Source organism: Eleutherodactylus coqui, chromosome 3 (assembly GCF_035609145.1).
Source record: "Eleutherodactylus coqui strain aEleCoq1 chromosome 3, aEleCoq1.hap1, whole genome shotgun sequence".
In the NCBI taxonomy this organism is placed as follows: domain Eukaryota; kingdom Metazoa; phylum Chordata; class Amphibia; order Anura; family Eleutherodactylidae; genus Eleutherodactylus; species Eleutherodactylus coqui.
The window spans coordinates 268546414-268567033 of NC_089839.1; the positions used below are offsets into that span (position 1 = coordinate 268546414).

General features: G+C 47.0%; 1 protein-coding gene across 3 annotated transcripts in view; it reads left to right on the forward strand.

Annotated features, from left to right (window-relative positions):
• Positions 1–18967, forward strand: part of LOC136621721 (uncharacterized) — a 50309-nt gene extending 31342 nt beyond the window's left edge. For all 3 annotated transcript variants that reach the window (XM_066597396.1, XM_066597398.1, XM_066597394.1), the window contains 4 exons: positions 1930–2007; positions 11827–11880; positions 14699–14813; positions 18806–18967. In XM_066597396.1, the coding sequence (XP_066453493.1) occupies positions 1930–2007; positions 11827–11880; positions 14699–14770 (204 nt within the window). In that variant the 3' untranslated portion in view covers positions 14771–14813; positions 18806–18967. The remainder of the gene's footprint in view (positions 1–1929; positions 2008–11826; positions 11881–14698; positions 14814–18805) is intronic.
• Positions 18968–20620: the final 1653 nt, after the last annotated feature.

The following is a 20620-nucleotide window of genomic DNA, read 5'->3' on the forward strand; positions in this document are numbered from 1 at the left end:
TTGTTAATCTGACCACTAGGCCTAATAATACGCTGAGAGTTCCTCTGTATAGCCACATGGACAATAAAACCAATAGACTGGAGAAGATTCATTGGGTACTATAGAAGAGTGTTGTGGGTATGCTTTGTGACCAGTGCAGAGGTCATTGTGCAGGAAGGGGGAGGAGGTGAGCTGTAACAATCACCTTTTTATGAATGGTGGAGCTTGTGCTATCTATATGTAGGTGTTGATTTTCATTGTAGTCCTACTTGTGATGATAATGAGATGACTACTGAAAAGTTCTCACCATGGAACAGAAACTCCTAGACTATTATTAATAGAAAACAACTATTAGCACAAAAAACTTTCTGCGCTCAAGAAATTGTAAGTTTCGACAACTGATAGTTGTCAAATAACAGACAGGAGTCACACTTACTCGGGAGGAGGGGGGTGTGATGACAATAAGCCCCCTTCTTGAAGTGATGTCTCCTCACTGTCCAAGCAAACGTCACGTTCCAAGCGTATAAGTAAAACGGTATCACCTTTATTCCAATGTGCGATAAATATGGGCAACGCGTTTCTGTGCTCACAGGCACCTTTCTTATACGCTTGGAACGTGACGTTTGCTTGGACAGTGAGGAGACATCACTTCAAGAAGGGGGCTTATTGTCATCATCCCCCCTCCTCCCGAGTAAGTGTGACTCCTGTCTGTTATTTGACAACTATCAGTTGTCGAAACTTACAATTCCTTGAGCGCAGAAAGTTTTTTGTGCTAATAGTTGTTTTCTATTGATTCTTTTGGGACTACTCTCTCATGAGAGACCCCAATTATTTCCGCAGCTCTCCCCCTTTGGAGGATTAGAATTGCACAGTTTCGTTCAACTGAATGACGATCCTGAGGCGCTGTCTGGGTACTTTTTCGTGTAGACTATTATTAGGCTTAGTGGTCAATGTGAAAACTGCAGTATATCAGGATCTGTAAAATATACACAGCAATATGGAAAATAAAAATAAAGAAAAATTACCAAAAATAAAAAAATATGTTTAGCATAAAATGTTGATAGAAACAATAGGTCAGTTTTCTGATCACAATTCCCTCCAAGGCCAGCATAGCATGGAGACACATCTGTTGCATACTAACCCAAACTGTGCATAAATGTATTGTGCCCTCTGGATAATCATTATGGAATTGACTCATGAGGGAAACACTCCCCGCCCGTCTTAGGAATGATTGACGGCTCCTGTGTACATGCAGATACAGGGCAGCCCATTAATCACTACTGGCAGAGATGGTGGGAGCGTTCTCCTCACAGCTGAGGGCCTTCTGTATTTTTTGATAGCTGTCAAAATATTTTTTATACCATTAAGGCTAATATTGCATGGAGCCTGTCCCCATACTTTACCTTCCTTAAAGAGGGCATTGTAGTCTTGTAGCTGACCTGCTTTAATGCAAAATCTACTGTGGATTGTCCAGTTCTTAAGGGCTTATGCCCATGGACGGATTTCTGTTGCATTTCCTGCGGCAGAATTCCCCAGCTATTAGGTTCTATTGAACACAATAGCTTTCCTGCTGTCCAATGCTCATATGAGAAATTCTGCCGCCGATTTCCGCTGCAGCAAAAAAATCGCGGTATGTTCTATTTCACCGCGGATTTCCGCAGCCGGACGTCTCCATTATAATAGTAATGGAGACCGCGAAAATCCGCAGTGAAATTCCGCGATCAATCACAGGCGTATCGCGTTTTTAAACGCAGTACTCCTGCGGCGTAAATCCACGGGCTCCGTCTGTTGGCATGAGCCCTAAAGCTATTAGATAATAAAGGGAGATTCTGTTGTTGGACAGCGGGAATACTCGTGCACATTTGACATTTACATCATTTTATGTTTTAGATATGAATATCTTTACTCATTCTACCTAAAATGTGACTTGTATATAACGGTATTTTTCAGGATATAATGAAATTGCCAGCTGAATTGCAAAAAGTGGCTGAAAAGACGTCCGTCGGTGCTTTAGTAGGCGAACGTCTGGTAACTATCATAAGTGTTCTACATCTGTGTGTCATTGTACATACTCTCAGCATCATTTTAAGCATTTCCTATTGAATATAAACTTGATATAGTTGTTCCCGCCGCCATCAGACTGGTTGGCAATCAGTTGTCTAGGAACTGAAAACTTGGCGATTGTAACTAATTACAGTAAGAAAATGGCGCTGACTGCTTGCTGCTACCTCTGTGTAATAACTTACATAGAACAGACTTTTTCAAAACAATGATTGACCCAATTTGATAAGTAAAGTTAAAGCAATCCTCCGGTCCTGGGGACAAAATGTTTTCCGGTAACCCTGGATCCGCAATAGTACAGATTTTAGCGTAGCTTTTGATGTGAAATTTGACACGAGCTTTGATGTGAATTTTATGTTGCACCAATTCCGCTACGTGTGAACGCACCCTTTGGCCTTAGTCACACGAGCGTTTTTTCCCGCGATTTGCGGATCGCATGACGGATGCGCATCCGCAAATCGCGTGACCGGGGCCAAAAAAAAAAAAAAAATCGCCTGAAAAATCTGCTCCTAGCCGCGTTTCATTAGAAACGGGCCGGAGCTGTCCAGCGCATTGAATTCAATGGAGCCGGCAATACAGCCGGCTCCATTGAAAGCAATGCGCTGTGGGCGAGCGCGGGATGAATTGTCGGGAAGGGCTTAAATATATAAGCCCTTCCCTGCATTTCATCCAGAAGTGTGTTAAAATAAAAAAAAATTGTATATTCACCTTTCCGCTGCAGCCGGAGTTCTGCCGCGGCCGCCGGCACTTCTCTTGAACTGCTTCTCTGCACTATTCAGCCGGCGGGGCTTTAAAATTCCCGCCTGCTGAATGAGCTGCCTCTGATTGGTCACAGCCTGACCAATCAGAGGCAGCTCTCACTCACACACCCATTCATGAATTCATGAATGGGTGAGTGACTGCTGCCTCTCATTGGCTCAGCGGGACCAATCAGGGGCAGCTCTCAGCTGAATGACCGGCTCCATTGAATTCAATGGGCAAACATCGTTCTTCTCTGCCACAGCTGTTACAGCTGTGGCAGAGAAGAATGATTTGTCTTCTATATGTTCTCAATGGGGTCGGCGCTGCTGCCACCGGCCCCATTGAGGGCATATAGAGAAGAGAACAGGAATCGCAGATCGCAGATAGGTGCGATCTGCGATTTCTGTTTTATAATTTATCGGACGAGCGCATAAAAAGCGCTCATGTGTCCGATACCATTGCAAAGCAATGGTTTTATAAAATCGCCGGACGCATGCGCATGCGCAAAAAAATCGCACGAAAAAACGCCCGTCTGACTAAGCCCTTAAAGAGTAACTGATAAGAGTAGCCGTCCAATCAGGTGTTTCCTGTTGAAGCAAAAAAAAGGCTGCCTTGAGGCCCATTTACACGGGACAACGGTCATCTAAATGATCTGCAGGAGCCGGTGACGTCACCGCTAGTTGTTTGCTCGTGTGCAGAACATTTAGACAGGCAGATCCTCACGGACTATCACTCACTTTTAGCTAAATTCTCGCTCAGTGCTTCACATTCTATGTGACACACTGAGCGGGGAGCGATTAGACGCAGCGATAAGTGAGCAAACCGACGATGGTTTTTATTGAGCGACAAACAAACAGTAAATAAATCCCACATGATGGGTTTGCATTTAGACGTGACGATTATTGCGCATTTTTGCTCTTTTGAATGCATTTTGCACAATAATCGCCCTATGTAAATAGGGCTTTAGCAAGACCTGTCTCCGGAGCATGAAACATCTGATAAGACAGCACTCCTGTGCAGAGACTCTGCAGTGGGAACACAACTTACTAAGAAGTGATGTATCAATTAAACACAGAAATAGCAGTTTATAGCAGCTCCCAGAAGCTTTGTGCAGGGAGGTTCATTAGAAATAAAAAGGAGGCAAAACCCTCTTATTATACAAGTGCTATAAATATACGGCGCTTGGTCCTGGGCTTTAAACCCATGGAAGAACCTAGTCCAGCTCGGTGACAGTTGTCACTATATGAGGATGCTTACCCCTATAACTGGGAGTCCAGTAAAAACAGTTAAATAAGAAAAAAAAAAGCATTGTAAATGTCTCCTGGGGGTCTTATGTGATAGCATAGAGGACATGCAGTAAATTAAAGATATATACAAAATAAAGAAAATTATAGCATAAAATACAAATATATCAAAATACAATAACAGCCTACGTCAAACTAAACCGTTACCATAGCGACCCTGTAATCCAAGACTATATAAGTCATATATCAAAATGTCCAAAACACAATAGGGAGCCCATTCCTATTCTTTATTTTAGTGTTACTGTACTAATTTTAAAAAGAGCTATAAATCTATAAAAATCTTCTATTGTTTACTTTTTAACCCCTTCCTGCCCTAAGGAGTAATGTACATCCTGGCAGGGAGGTAGTTAGTGCAACAGGGGATACAGATATGCCCTGAGGATAGAGCAAAATCAGAAAAGACCCCGCAGGAGCCGGCTGTCACTGATAGCCAGCTGCCCACTGCAGCAGCCGGGGTGCATCGGAGCAGCAATCGCCGTTGCGCCCTCTGTGACGTCATCGGGCTCTCACGATACAATCGCGGAGAGCCCTGCAGGTTGCCATTGCAACAGGACGCCAGATACCAGTGCTATGGTGCAAGTTCCCCACAGGGACACATGCAGTACAAAAAAATATATAATGTGTAGAGATGAGCGAGCACCAAAATGCTTGGGTGCTCGTTACTCGAGACGAAATTTTCGCGATGCTCGAAGGGTTCGTTTCGAGTAACGAACCCCATTGAAGTCAATGGGCGACCCGAGCATTTTTGTATATCGTCAATGCTCGCTAAGGTTTTCATTTGTGAAAATCGGGGTAATTCAAGAAAGTGATGGGAACGACACAGAAACGGATAGGGCAGGCGAGGGGCTACATGTTGGGCTGCATATGAAGTTCACAGGTCCCACTATTAAGCCACAATAGCAGCAAGAGTGGGCCCCCCCAACAACTTTTACATCTGAAAAGCCCTCATTAGCAATGCATACCTTAGCTAAGCACCACACTACCTCCAACAAAGCACAATCACTGCCTGCATGACACTCCGCTGCCACTTCTCCTGGGTTACATGCTGCCAAATCCCCCCCCCCCCACGACCCAGTGTCCACAGCGCACACCAAACTGTCCCTGCCCAGCCTTCAGCTGCCCTCATGCCACGCCACCCTCAGGTCTATTTATAAGTTCGTCTGCCACAGGAAAAGCAGGCACAATCTGCAGAGGGTTGGCACAGCTAGGCAGTGACCCTCTTTAAAAGGGGCGGGGCGATAGCCCACAATGCTGTACAGAAGCAATGAGAAATCCAATCCTGTGCCACCTCCATCTGGAGCTGCACACGTGGGCATAGCAATGGGGAACCTATGTGCCACACACTATTCATTCTGTCAAGGTGTCTGCATGCCCCAGTCAGACTGCGGTTTTTTATAAATAGTCACAGGCAGGTACAACTCCGCAATGGGAATTCCGTGTGCACCCACAGCATGGGTGGCTCCCTAGAACCCACCGGCTGTACATAAATAAATCCCATTGCATTGCCCATCACAGCTGAGATAACATCAGGTTTAATGCAGGTGGGCTTCGGCCCACACTGCATGCCCCAGTCAGACTGGGGTTCATTAGAAGTGGACATATGCAGTTACAACTCCCTGTGGACCCACAGCATGGGTGGGTGCCAGGAAGCCACCGGCGGTACATAAATATATCCCATTGCATTGCCCATCACAGCTGAGGTAACATCAGGTTTAATGCAGGTGGGCTTCGGCCCACACTGCATACCCCAGTCAGACTGGGGTTCTTTAGAAGTGGACACATGCAGTTACAACTTCCTGTGGACCCACAGCATGGGTGGGTGCCAGGAAGCCAACGGCGGTACATAAATATATCCCATTGCATTGCCCATCACAGCTGAGGTAATGTCGTGCTTAATGCAGGTGGGCTAAAAATTCATTTGATTACACTGTAGGCGAGGGCCCCCAAAAATTGGTGTACCAACAGTACTAATGTACCTCAGAAAAATTGCCCATGCCCAACCAAGAGGGCAGGTGAAACCCATTAATCGCTTTGGTTAATGTGGCTTAATTGGTAACTAACTAGGCCTGGAGGCAGCCCAGTTAAAATAAAAATTGGATGAGGTGAAAGTTTCAACGCTTTAATGAGCATTGAAACGTATAAAAATTGTTTAGAAAAATTATATGACTGAGCCTTGTGGGCCTAAGAAAAATTGCCCGTTCGGCGTGATTATGTGAGGTTGCAGGAGGAGGAGCAGGAGGAGGAGGAGGAATATTGTACACAGATTGATGAACCAAAAAGGTCACCGTTTTGTACGGTGATAGAGAATGATGCTTCCATCCGCGGGTGCAGCCTACTTATTGTTTAGGTATCGCTGCTGTCCGCTGGTGGAGAAGAGAAGTCTGGGGAAATCCAGGCTTTGTTCATCTTGATGAGTGTAAGCCTGTCGGCACTGTCGGTTGCCAGGTGGGTACGCTTATCCGTGATGATTCCCCCAGCCACACTAAACACACTCTCTGACAAGACGCTAGCCGCAGGACAAGCAAGCACCTCCAGGGCATACAGCGCCAGTTCAGGCCACGTGTCCAGCTTCGACACCCAGTAGTTGTAGGGGGCAGAGGCGTCACGGAGGACGAACGTGCGATCGGCTACGTACTCCCTCACCATCCTTTCACAGTGCTCCCACCAACTCAGCCTTGACTGGGGATCTGTGACACAGTCTTGCTGGGGAGCCATAAAGCTGGCAAAGGCCTTGGATAATGTTCCCCTGCTGCGCTGTTTATGCTGCCTGATCTCTGCGCCTCCCCTGCTACCTGGCCCTCGGAACTGCGCCTTCGGCCACTAGCGCTGTCGGATGGGAAGTTTACCAACAGTTTGTCCACCAGCGCCCTGTGGTATAGCATCATTCTGGAACCCCTTTCCTCTTCGGGAATGAGAGTGGAAAGGCTCTCCTTATACCGTGGGTCGAGCAGTGTGTACACCCAGTAATCCGTAGTGGCCAGAATGCGTGTAACGCGAGGGTCACGAGAAAGGCATCCTAACATGAAGTCAGCCATGTGTGCCAAGGTACCTGTACGCAACACATGGCTGTCCTCACTCGGAAGATCACTTTCAGGATCCTCCTCCCCCTCCTCCTCCTCTGGCCATACACGCTGAAAGGATGACAGGCAAGCAGCATCTGTCCCCTCAGCAGTGGGCCAAGCTGTCTCTTCCCCCTCCTCCTCATGCTCCTCCCCCTCCTCCTCAACGCGCTGAGATATAGACATACTGTCTTCCCCCGTCCCCGTTTCCGAGTGCAAAGCGTCTGCCTTTATGCTTTGCAGGGAACTTCTCAAGAGGCATAGCAGAGGAATGGTGATGCTAATGATTGCAGCATCCCCGCTCACCATCTGGGTAGACTCCTCAAAGTTTCCAAGGACCTGGCAGATATCTGCCAACCAGGCCCACTCTTCTGTAAAGAATTGAGGAGGCTGACTCCCACTACGCCGCCCATGTTGGAGTTGGTATTCCACAATAGCTCTACGCTGCTCATAGAGCCTGGCCAACATGTGGAGCGTAGAGTTTCACCGTGTGGGCATGTCGCACAGCAGTCGGTGCACTGGCAGATTAAACCGATGTTGCAGGGTCCGCAGGGTGGCAGCGTCCATCTTGGAGTTGCGGAAATGTGCGCTGACCCGGCGCACCTTTCCGAGCAGGTATGACAAGTGTGGGTAGCTTTTCAGAAAGCGTTGAACCACCAAATTAAAGACTTGGGACAGGCATGGCACGTGCGTGAGGCTGCCGAGCTGCAGAGCCGCCACCAGGTTACGGCCGTTGTCACACACGACCATGCCCGGTTGGAGGCTCAGCGGTGTAAGCCAGCGGTCGGTCTGCTCTGTCAGACCCTGCAGCAGTTCGTGGGCCGTGTGCCTCTTATCTCCTAAGCTGAGTAGTTTCAGCACGGCCTGCTGACGCTTGCCCACCGCTGTGCTGCAACGCCGCATGACACCGACTGCTGGCGACGTGCTGCTGCTGACACATCTTGATTGCGAGAGGTTGCGTTGGAGGAGGAGGAGGAGGGTGGTTTAGTGGAGGAAGCATACACCGCCGCAGATACCACCACCGAGCTGGGGCATGCAATTCGGGGGGTTGGTAGGACGTGAGCGGTCCCAGGCTCTGACTCGGTCCCAGCCTCCACTAAATTCACCCAATGTGCCGTCAGGGAGATATAGTGGCCCTGCCCACCTGTGCTTGTCCACGTGTCTGTTGTTAAGTGGACCTTGGCAGTAAGCGCGTTGGTGAGGGCGCGTACAATGTTGCGGGAGACGTGGTCGTGCAGGCCTGGGACGGCACATCGGGAAAAGTAGTGGCGACTGGGAACCGAGTAGCGCGGGGCCGCCGCCATCATGCTTTTGAAAGCCTCCGTTTCCACAAGCCTATAAGGCAGCATCTCCAGGCTGATCAATTTGGCAATGTGCACGGTTAACGCTTGAGCGTGCGGGTGCGTGGCAGCGTACTTGCGCTCGCGCTCAAACAGTGGCGCTAGCGATGTCTGGACGCTGCACTGAGAGACATTGCTGGATGGGGCCGAGGACAGCGCAGGTGAGGGTGTGGGTGCAGGCCAGGAGACGGTAGTGCCTGTGTCCTCGGAGGGGAGTTGGATCTCAGTGGCAGGTTGGGGCACAGGGGGAGAGGCAGTGGTGCAAACCGGAGGCGGTGAACGGGCATCGTCCCACCTTGTGGGGTGCTTGGCCATCATATGCCTGCGCATGCTGGTGGTGGTGCCTCCCCAGCTGATCTTGGCGCGACAAAGGTTGCACACCACTGTTCGTCGGTCGTCAGGCGTCTCTGTGAAAAACTGCCACACCGTAGAGCACCTTGACCTCTGCAGGGTGGCATGGCGCGAGGGGGCGGTTTGGGAAACAGTTGGTGGATTATTCGGTCTGGCCCTGCCTCTACCCCTGGCCAATGCACTGGCTCGGCCTGTGCCCACACCCTGACTTGGGCCTCGGTGTCCTCGCCCGCGTCCACATCCTCTAGGCCTACCCCTACCCCTCAGCATGCTGTATTACCAGTAGTGCAGAAACAGAACGCTGTAATTTAATGTGCCGCTTATTGGCCTGTGGTTGGAGGCTGACTTCGTTTACGGAACGCCAGGAAATAATTTTGCGCAAGCCTGCTGTAACACTTAGCTGGCTGCGTATGATTTAGTAGAACTACTACACCCAGCACACACAGACCCAGAACACTGAGCACAGTGACAGGCAGGCCAAATAGATTTTTTGCCCAATATTTTTTAGAAAAGGCCCACTGCGTATATTCAATCAATAATATATGTCTTCTGTCCCTAGAGTGTGTGACAGAACTGCAGAGTGTTGCACTGTTATTAGCTGCAACAGAGCGGTGATTTCAGAGCCAGGAAATAATTTGGCGCACGCCTGCTGTAACATTTAGCTGCCTGCGTATTTATTTGTAGAACTACTACACCCAGCACACACGGACCCAGAACACTGAGCACAGTGACAGGCAGGCCAAATAGATTTTTTGCCCAATATTTTTTAGAAAAGGCCCACTGCGTATATATTCAATCAATAATATATGTCTTCTGTCCCTGCCTCCACAATTCTGTCCCTGGAGTATTACTGCAGGGAGCAATGCTCTGCACGGCCGATATACCAAAAAAAACCAATGTGCAACACTGCAAAAAGCAGCCTCCACAGTACTGCACACGGTTAGATGTGGCCCTAAGAAGGACCATTGGGGTTCTTGAAGCCTACAATCACTCCTAACACTCTCCCTGCCTAACCACTACTTCTGTCCCTGTAGTATTACTGCAGGGCGCAATGCTCTGCACGGCCGATATACCAAAAAAAAAAAATTGTGCAACACTGCAAAAAAGCAGCCTCCACAGTACTGCACACGGTTAGATGTGGCCCTAAGAAGGACCGTTGGGGTTCTTGAAGCCTACACTAACTCCTAACACTCTCCCTACAGCAGCTCCAACACGATAGCACTTTCCCTCAGCTATGTCACAACGCATCTGAGGCGAGCCGCGGGAGGGGCCGATTTTTATACTCGGGTGACACCTGATCTCGCCAGCCACTCACTGCAGGGGGGTGGTATAGGGCTTGAACGTCGCAGGGGGAAGTTGTAATGCCTTCCCTGTCTTTCAATTGGCCAGAAAAGCACGCTAACGTCTCAGAGATGAAAGTGAAAGTAACTCGAACATCGCGTGGTGCTCGTTACGAGTAATGAGCATCTCGAACATGCTAATACTCGAACGAGTATCAAGCTCGGATGAGTACGTTCGCTCATCTCTAATAATGTGCAAAAAAGAAAAATGTAAAACCTTTTGTTGTGTTTTTTTCTCATATTAAAATAAAAAAAAACATTTAATTCCCACATATTTAGTATCGTTATATCCGTAACGACACATACAAAAAGTTCAACATGCTTTTTGTCCTGCAATGCAAAAAGCGTTAAAAAAAAACTAAAAAACTGAGGCAAAATGCCAATTTTTAACATTTTGCCTCCAAAAAAAGCAATAAAAAAAAGCAATATGTATCTAAAAATGGTACCAATAAAAAGTAAAGCTCGTCTCGCAAAAAACAAGCCTTCACTGAGCTCAATCCATGGAAAAATAAAAAACTTATAGAACCTTCAATGCAGCAATTTAGAAAAAAAAATCATTTCCATAAAGAAAGATTTTTATTGCGGAAAAGTGGAAAATCCTAAAAAAAATATACGAATTGTGATATCATTGTAATCATACTGACTCGCAGAAACAATGCATTGTGTCATTTATGCTGCATGATTATGGGCTTATTTACACGAGCGTACATCGGCCGGTGTTTTCACGGCCAGCCAATATACGCTTTCAACTGACCAGTCCCCCCACCCCCCTTCCCTCCCCCTCAACGGCTCTCTGCCTCTCTCCTCCCCTCTGGATGTTTTCAATAGGAGTGAGTGGGACGGGGGCAGAGCTACGCTCCCTTCCCGCCCCTTGTCTGCAGGCAGCAATGGCAGTGGGCGGAACAGTGCGGATCTTAGCTCCACCCCCTCCCGCCCCCTCCCATTGCAAACGCCAGAGTGGAGGAGAGATGCAGAGAGCCGGTGAGGGGAGGGAGGTGGGAAACTGCTCAGATGGAAGCGTATATTGGCCACCTGTGAAAACAATGGCTGATATACGTTCGTGTAAATAAGCCCTAATGCTGTAAAGAAAAATCTATGGCAGAATTGATGCGTTTTCTCTTCCTGCTATCATAAAAAAATAATAAAGTTTTAAAATACAGTCTATGCACCCAAAAATGGCACCAATAAAGACTACAGTTCGCCATGCAAAGTTATGCTTATAAAAAATGGAGATGAAAATCCGCCAAAAATTGTTGCATCCTTAAGCCCCAAATAGGCCATGTCCTTAAGGGGTTAAACACAGTACCCCTAATAAAACGATGAAAAAATTATTGATAAAAGGTATTTAAAACAGGTCTGTATGTCATGAAAAGTAAATATAATACAAATGGTTTTGGTAGCCAAAGAAAAAAATGGGGTTATAAAACCATCACATTTATAAAATCACTAAAGTGCCGAGTCCTTAGAGTTGCCTTAAGGGGTTAAGTCAGTGCAATCTGTTCAAATACTGATACAGGCAATTTATTGGCTTTTGTACTTGCACTTCTATGAGGAATTAAAAATTTAATATTAGAAATATCACAATCTGAAAAGGAGATTTCACAGATAGTTTACCCATTTTAATTAAAAATTTGTATTTTCTTTCTTACAGGATTCACTTAGTCTGGCTCTTAGTAGACTTGTAGGCACTCTTGGAGGTATCCCGGTGAGATGAAGAATTCCTGTATAGAATTTGTGTGACATTTTCATTTAAAATTATGTCCTATGTTATTTACTTAACTTGAGATAGATCAATATCAAGTCAAATAAATAACATATGAGCGAGAGAGAGAGAGAGAGAGAGAGAGAGAGAGAGAGAGAGAGAGAGAGAGAGAGAAAGAGAGAGAAAGAGAGAGAGAGAGAGAGAGATATTAGACAGACATTAAATAGACGGATATTAGATAGATTGATAGATTGGGGTCCCCCTGCAACTGCACTTCATGTCTCGCCCATCTCTTTTAGCAGCATCACTGGCCTTTTAAGTGATTCATCTATGCAGCACACACTGAAGACAAGATAAGATAACTTTCATACCATGTTAAGGCCCTTTTACACGGGATGATTATCGTTCCGGTTGCTCAGGCCCCCGCAGGGTTTTGGACGAGAATCGTCCAGTTTTAAGCTTAAAATTCTAAACAACGATTCTTCAGTGTAAACAGCAGTCCTTCAGTAGTGAGCAGCCGCTGCTGTGAATGGAGAGGAGCAGGGAGAGAACTCCTTCAGCCGCCTCGCCTTCCTGCCAGCCATGCTGTGAGCGATCCAGCGATACTCGCTCCTGTGTAACAGCACGGGAGCAAGTATACACAGGGATCTGCTGTCAGGCATCGTTTGCCGACTTGTGTCCCGTGTAAAAGGGCCTTTAGGCTCAGATACAGCAGCTTGGCTCTAGTGTACTTCTAATAGTGAACTTAGCATATAATGGTCAGATACTAGTTCTACAGTGATAGTGATTACAGTGCAGTTACCTTCAGTGATAACAGGTGATGTCATACCGGATTCGTATCATTTACTTTCGGTTTTCACCTGTATCTGGCCCAGACTACCATGACAACTTTTTCTAACCACCACTCGTCTATGCAGAATTTGTAACACAGACATCTTTGGCTCCATGCTTTTCCACCACTCACCATATCCCCACACTAGTCACAAACCTCCATCCTGCTGCTCCCTTTAATAATGCCAACCAGCTTAGACTTCTAATAAGTAATCTAACACAAACTGCTCCCCATGCCACACTCTCACAGAATGCTCTCCATGTTGCCCTCTTTCACAGAATTCTCACCTTTCACACAAACTGCTCCCCATCATTCCCTACTCCTTACACAGACTGATGGTTCTGTCCCCTCCCCATCCCATAGAATGCCCCTCATAGTTCCCCAGCTCATAGATAGCTCATCATTCTCTCCCTGCTCTGTCATCACACAGGAAGCCATTTCTCCATCTGCCTTCTCACACAGAATGCTGCTTTTCACCCCCAAACAAGATACTTCTCATATTTATCTCCCTTAATCACACATGATGCCCCCTATACTTCACTCTCTGCCCCGTCACATATCCTGCCCTGTAATGTGGGTTTCGGTCACCTAAATATGCTGCGTGTAAACACAGCATTTATACACAAGTGGGTACATTTTTACCTGCGTATTTATACACTCCATACTTACATACAGTATGCCAGTCCAGAAAATACCCGAATATCGGACAAGCTGCGTTTTATATGACCAAAATACATAGCGAAAATACACTAATGTGACTGAATCAATTGATATCAATGAGTTATATATGCAGTGTATAATGTGAACGAGCCGTCATAGTTCTCCCCTGCCCCTTTATTTTTCCCTCTGCCCCCTGTCACATATATTGCCCTTTGATTTCTCCCTCTGCCCCATAACACATAGTGCCCCTTGATTTCTCCCTCTGCCCCTTGTCATGCATGATGCCCCTTTATTTCCCCCTCTGCCCCCCTGTCACACATGATGCCCCTTTATTTCTCCCTCTGCCCCATACCACATAATGCCCCTTTATTTCTTCCACTACCCCCCTGTCACACATGATGCCCCTTTATTTCTCCTTCTGCCCCCTGTCACACATGATGCCCCTTTATTTCTCCCTCTGCCCCCCTGTCACACATGATGCCCCTTTATTTCTCCCTCTGCCCCATACCACATAATGCCCCTTTATTTTTTCCTCTGCCCTGTCGCAGATAATGCCTCTTTATTTCTCCATCTGCCCCCTGTCACACATAATGCCCCTTAATGCCGATGCTGGGGAGGAAGTTCTGACTATCAGTCACAGTGCAGGGGAAGCTGTGCAGCGCTCGCACCAGACACGTCGTGTGGGGGTCCTAGGCGTAGCATTAAACAGTGCAGTCAGGCAGCCTCAGCATGCTGAGGGGAACCTATCGGCTCCCTGGCTTAGGGGCTGGTGTGCAATTTCGACCCCTATAGTTACGCCAGGGGAGGGATGGATGGATGGATAGATAGATATGCTCAAATATCTATATCTACTCTAAATAGTTAAAATTGCAATGGCAGATCTTCAAGTAAGAAAAAAAATGCAAGATCCCCAAATCACTGCTTGCAAAAGTAATTTGCTTGATGGTTTGGCAATTAATTAAACATCCAATCTAGATTACTGATGCGGGAGCAGCCGCTACTTGGCCGCTCACTGATCATTTGCATTCTTGCTGCGCTGGAGAGAAGAGGAAGCGACTGTTTGGTTTTACATTTCTTGAAATTATTGACTGGGGCACTAAGTATGGGGGCACCCTATGCCAGGGGCACTGCTTATTGGGCACTACAGACATATTAATGCGTACATAGACATGTAAAATCAGATGTATAAAATAACTGCCATTCCAGTTTTACTGTAAAATACTGCAGAATGTTGTGGAATTAGTACTGAATGTAGTTCTGCTAGTTTATGTCTATTTTCTTCACTTTTACATCTTAACATAATTATATTTTTATTTCTTTTTTAACCAGTTGAATGTAATACGAATAATTAACAGACCAGCTAGTGCTGTAGGTGGAGGCGGAGGCCTACTCGCAGTCTGAGGCGGGCTCTAAGGCCTACCACGCATTTCAGAGAATGATAAATGTATGTATTAAATAAAAGAAAATCTGTAACATGTCACCAGTTGTGTTGGGAAGGGGTCCGAGTTCTAACACCCCTCAATAATATAACTGCTAGAACAAAGTGCACTCTGCTGACCTCCATGACTGTTTAGCTCCTATAAACACTTCTCTACTCTCCTTACAGAGTAGAGTACAAACATTATACTACTTTTACACAGCATGATTATCGTGTGAATCATTTGTTAGATTGACCAGTTTGGACGATAATTGTGCCGTCTAAATGCAGGCAGTGAGAGAACAATCAGAGAAATCACTGATCGGATCCTTCATGCAGACCATGAAATTATTGTTGGTCTGCCGCTGCATCGGCCGCTGTAAATATGCAGTCATTCATCTATGAACAACTGCCTGTTTTCTGTAAATGGAGGTGGGCGGGCGGAACGATCTCCGACACACTCTGCCTGAGTGATCATCGCTGGGATGACAGTCGCCCCTATACAGTTTTTTGAGGAGAGACAAAGTCAACAGGAGCATGCATCCATCAGTAATCGTGAGGGGTAAGTGGGGTTGGTGTCTTAACATCCAGAATCTCACTAATCTCAACTTCGGACATGTTACGTTTCTTACCATTCTGGATACCCTCTACATACCTAAATACCGGCTACTGTTACTCGCTCAGTTTCATGTCTTGCTCAGGTTGGAGCACAGACAGGCTTAAATTGTTACGTAGCTGGTCAAAAGCACAAATCAATCAAGTACAACCTATAATCTTATTGTGGATGAGATGGTGACAAAACCCCCCATGAGGTAGTTGCCAACAGCCTCATAATGGAGGGAAAAATTCCCTCCCGACTCCACAGATCAGAAGAAATCCTGGATCAATGTCTCTCCTTCAGAAATCTATTATACTATCTACCCTCTCCTGCACCCACTCCAGTTCAGCTATGTCCTTATACACAGATGTCCAAAACTGTGCACCATATGCCATGTGTGGCCCACTAATGATTTGTACAATGGCAAAACCACGTTCTTGTCATGTGTATCCATGCCACTGGTTGTATCCCATTATTTCATTTACCTTGGCAGCAGTTGCTTTGCACTGCCAAAGTTAAAATTAGTGCCCACCTGCTACTTTTGTGCTGAACGTTTATGTACAACGCCCGGCACGAAAATGTTCACACAGGACAAATAAATACTGCTAGGTCCCACGTAAAACACCAAAACCACCACCAGACACAACCAAGAGGGAAAAAGGGAAATATAACCCTAACAACCTTAACCCTTTCCAATCCACTGTCTGACGTCTAAAGACATTCTGATTGAAGGCTGCACAGCTTCAGATATCGGAAGACGTCCGGCAGGGTATTCTTACTGTATATTACTGGCGGCTCTGTAGTTGGGGGCCTCTCCAGCATGTCTAATTCGGCAGTACTGGCTCTAGCTAGTAGGTGGCACCATTGTATAATGGCAGAAAGAGAAAACCCCCTAGAAAACCCTGAATCCCAAAATTAGATTGCAAAGGGTTAAGAGGTAAAATCCCAGCCTAAAGTGGGGCGATTGTCCCGACAAGGATGACCCCTCGTACAGAACCTGGACCACCTGCACTGACCCTAAGTGAAAACAGGGAATGTCTATAAAGAAGTGGAACAACTATAGGTAGCAGGGCGAAGACAGAAACAACTCCAATATACAAGTTAATAAACCAGCTACTTAACTGAATCAGGATGGCCATACGAAGGGAAATATGGACTAGACCAACTATGCCACAAGAGATCAATAACCAGCAATTAGTAAGAGCAGGGGCTGGAATATATAAACTCCCACTCTAATAGATTGGTCAGCCAGGAAAAACATCTAAGGGAATCTGAACATACGACTCCCAATGACCCTTCAGCAATGATGAGGAACCCTAAGGGGTAATAGACATATGATCCAAGAAAACGTCATAACGTGCTCACGCTGACATGTCATTTCCTAACTCACTTTTTGACCCCTTTTTGGATATTTGATAAAAATATGGAAATTGGCCTTCATTAAGTTTATAGCTTTTCTATCTCTTCTACTTAAAAATAATATTAAAGGAGGAATAAAAATTACCTATATTGTGCTCACTATTACCTAGCTGACCGCCAACCTGCTGTACTAATGATATCCAGTCAGATCTATTGGTTACAATTAGGTGTAGAGCCCCCCCCCCCCTTCCCTCTTGTTAGATCTCGTGGATATACCATAACAATTTGTGATGAGAATACAACTTTAAGGGGGGCTTCCACCAGTGACAAAAACTGCAGCAAATATGCTGGAAAGCTAAAGTGGCCAAATCTGCAGCTGAATGGTCCAGATTTTAAGGATTTTAAGCCTTGTATTTCAAGGGGTGAAATCTGCGGCATAGATCCCCAATATAAATAGACATGCTGCGGATTTAAAATCCATAGCGGTTTTCAAAAATGCTGCTGCTTTGTTGTGAACATTTTCTGCACCGTGTAAGGGAGACTTTAGACATCTTCTCCATGCGGTTTGTACTGTAAATGGCTTTCTGCAGCAAAATCCACTCTGCAAATTCCACAGCATTTACAGTACATGCGAAGCCGCCCTAAAGGGTTAATAAAAGGAAAAGAGTTATATATAACTGCATAGTAAACAGAGATAAGATGGACAGCAAGTTTAGTGGAATTTGCGTTCTTGCGGAGTAAGCAGCACCAAAATTCGCACTGCTAAATTGTGGATTTTGATGTGAAATGAAATTGTAGAATTCTGCTGGCAATTCTGTATCAAAATTTGCATTTAGATGTGCGGACTTCGGGACAGAATGTTATACAACATTGTTGTGGAATAATTTTGCCCATGTGAAAGCACCCTATAAGTATGACAATTAAAGGGGTTGTCCCGCGCCGAAACGTTTTTTTTTTTTTTTCAAACCCCCCCCCCCCCGTTCGGCGCGAGACAACCCCGATGCAAGGGTTAAACAAGAACACCGGAGAGCGCTTACCTGAATCCCCGCGCTCCGGTGACTTCTTACTTACCTGATGAAGATGGCCGCGGGGATCCGCTCACTCGGTGGACCGCAGGGCTTCTGTGCGGTCCATTGCCGATTCCAGCCTCCTGATTGACTGGAATAGGCACGTGACGGGGCGGAGCTACACGGAGCCCCATTGAGAAAAGAAGAAGACCCGGACTGCGCAAGCGCGGCTAATTTGGCCATTAGACGGCGAAAATTAGTCGGCTCCATGGGAACGAGGACGCTAGCAACGGAGCAGGTAAGTGAAAAACTTCTTATAACTTCTGTATGGCTCATAATTAATGCACAATGTACATTACAAAGTGCATTAATATGGCCATACAGAAGTGTATAGACCCACTTGCTGCCGCGGGACAACCCCTTTAAGCCCGTTTGATTTAAATGTTGAAAATAAACTCACATATGACTTATTTAGTCATGGCCATCCACTTTAAGCCTCCTGAACACGGGCAGATTTGCATTGCGAAATCCAGAGCAGGATTCCACCTCTGGATTCTGCAGCAAATCCATTCCATAGCATGCTATGAGAAAACACGATTTCCTGCTCATGAGCGGAAATTGTTTGTGATTTTCCGTTCACAGGGGAGAAATTGCAGCATGCTGTGATTTTGTGTGGGCTACCCACGGCCGGCTTCCATTGAAGTCAAAGGAAGCCATCCGTCCTGCTGCCATTCTGAAATCATCCTTGCAAAATGGTCACAGGAGCCGTGTCATCACCATAGCCACGGCACGGCGTCCTATGTATTGCTGATGTGCCGGCGCATCGGCCAGCACATCAGCAGCAAAGGAGAAGACAGCAGAGAGATAAGCTGCCGTCACTAGCCAGGCACAAGGTCGAACTCCACTGTGGGGTCCGACCTACCCGTGTGCAGGCAGCCTTACTCCAACATGTTGTTGATCCGCGTACCTTACATACATAACAAAGATACAGCCAACAAACAGCCCTACAGACATATGAAAAATATGGAGTAATTAATTTCTTTTTTTTTTTCCAGGCATCAGACTGAATGTAGGATGCAAAGAAAATCTCCAATCAACAACACAATCAACAATCACCTTTAGATTAGCTTTCATCTATAAGAATGATGATTTTACCTAAATTGTCCCCACTCCTTATACCCCTCGAATGATTACTAAATAAATTTTCAGCATACTAACCTATGGTGTGTCTTATTTCGGATGAAGGTGTGAAGGTTTGGGTGGATTGATAAAACTAAAGAGAAAGGATGTGCAGCATGCCATAGGGTGACCCCGGACATAGGGCATACGTTGAGGAGTGGGGAGGGTAAGATTCTGGCTTCTCATGGTGGCATTTACCACGCTCCTTCCTGGAGGGACTCACGTAGCCTCGGCCAGGGCAGCGCTGGGCCTCTTCCGGACACCCGCGGCATTGGGATGCCCAATTAACTGGGGAACAGGAATTGTGGTTGTCATGGGTGACGCCGCTGTTCTGGTTCCCACCGGTATGAACATCAGCAGGGAAATAATTGAGGGAAATAATTGAGCCACAGACAATTGTAGAGTACCTCACGTCCCCGGGAACGGTCAGGGCCTGGAATAAAACTTTACTTGGCAAACTTCAGCAGTACACAAGGCACAGATGACAGGATTGGAAAGTGCAGGAATAAGATAAAACAAAGTACCTCCACTCAGCAGACCCAGACTTCAGGTCATCTGTGCGTGACCAAATAAAGACGCGTACCTCCACTCAGCAGGACGCAAACTTCAGGACTCTTGAGTGTGAACAATGACAGAGTACCTCCACCTGGCAGTCCCAGACTTCAGGAGGCGCGGGCGTGAAACAATTATAATTGAGTACCTTTGCACTGGGCCTTGGAAGAATGCACTTGTTGGCTGCTCACTCTCTCTCTCGCAGGCTCACTCCATCATCATTCTATAAACAAGCACTCCGGGAAACCTCTCCTCTTCTTCCATACTTCACTACACAAGGGTTAAAGGGGTATTAGTGTATCTTGATGCCACGGGAAGCTAGGGGTTTGACAGGGCTTCAATGCAGGAACACGCCTGTCACACCCCTAGCTCCCGATTGGCTACCTGCAGCAGCGTGTGGCAAGTGTTTTGGCCACCCTCCAGGGTTAAGCCAATGCCTTCGCTCCTGACACTGCGCTCCCAGGCCCCCTTTCCCCCTGTGTCTGCCTGGCCATGTGGGCCCGGTGACTCTGTGCTGCCTATGTGCCCCCGCCGACACTCTCCTCCTCACTGTAAGGCAGCATGTGGCGGCTGTACATGTTTCTCCCACGCGCCAGGCCGCCAGGGAGCAGGAGCGGCGCAGGACACTTACAGCAGCGCAGCACGCATGCAAGATGCTGGTCCACCGCTGCAGTGCAGAAGAGAGCACGCTGGCCGCTGCCAGTGACACCGGGGAACCAGTACCAGGCGCGGAGCAGGCAGGCAAGAGGCCGGCCTGCCCGCAGCTGCAGTGCTAAAGGGAGCATGGCGGGCTGCTGGGACTGAGACCGGGGGACCCCGCTGCTCCAGTGCAGAAGGGAGAGCGGCGCACCACAGGAACTGATCAGGGGAGCACTCCTAGCCTCGGAGCATGCAGGGAAAATGTCGGCCTGCCGCTGCATTGAAAAAGGGACACCACCGGGGACAAGGAACAGTGCCACGAAAAGGTGAGGGGGTATCTGCCACGGCCATTACTCCTTCCTATTGTATCTTTTCTCCCTATCCGAAGCTAGGGGTGTGATAGGGGCATTCACTCCTGGTGACAGCTGTTACACCCCTAGCTTCCGGTGGTGTCAAGATACACCAGTATCGGTTAAAGGTACCCCCATGTAGCTGTCACT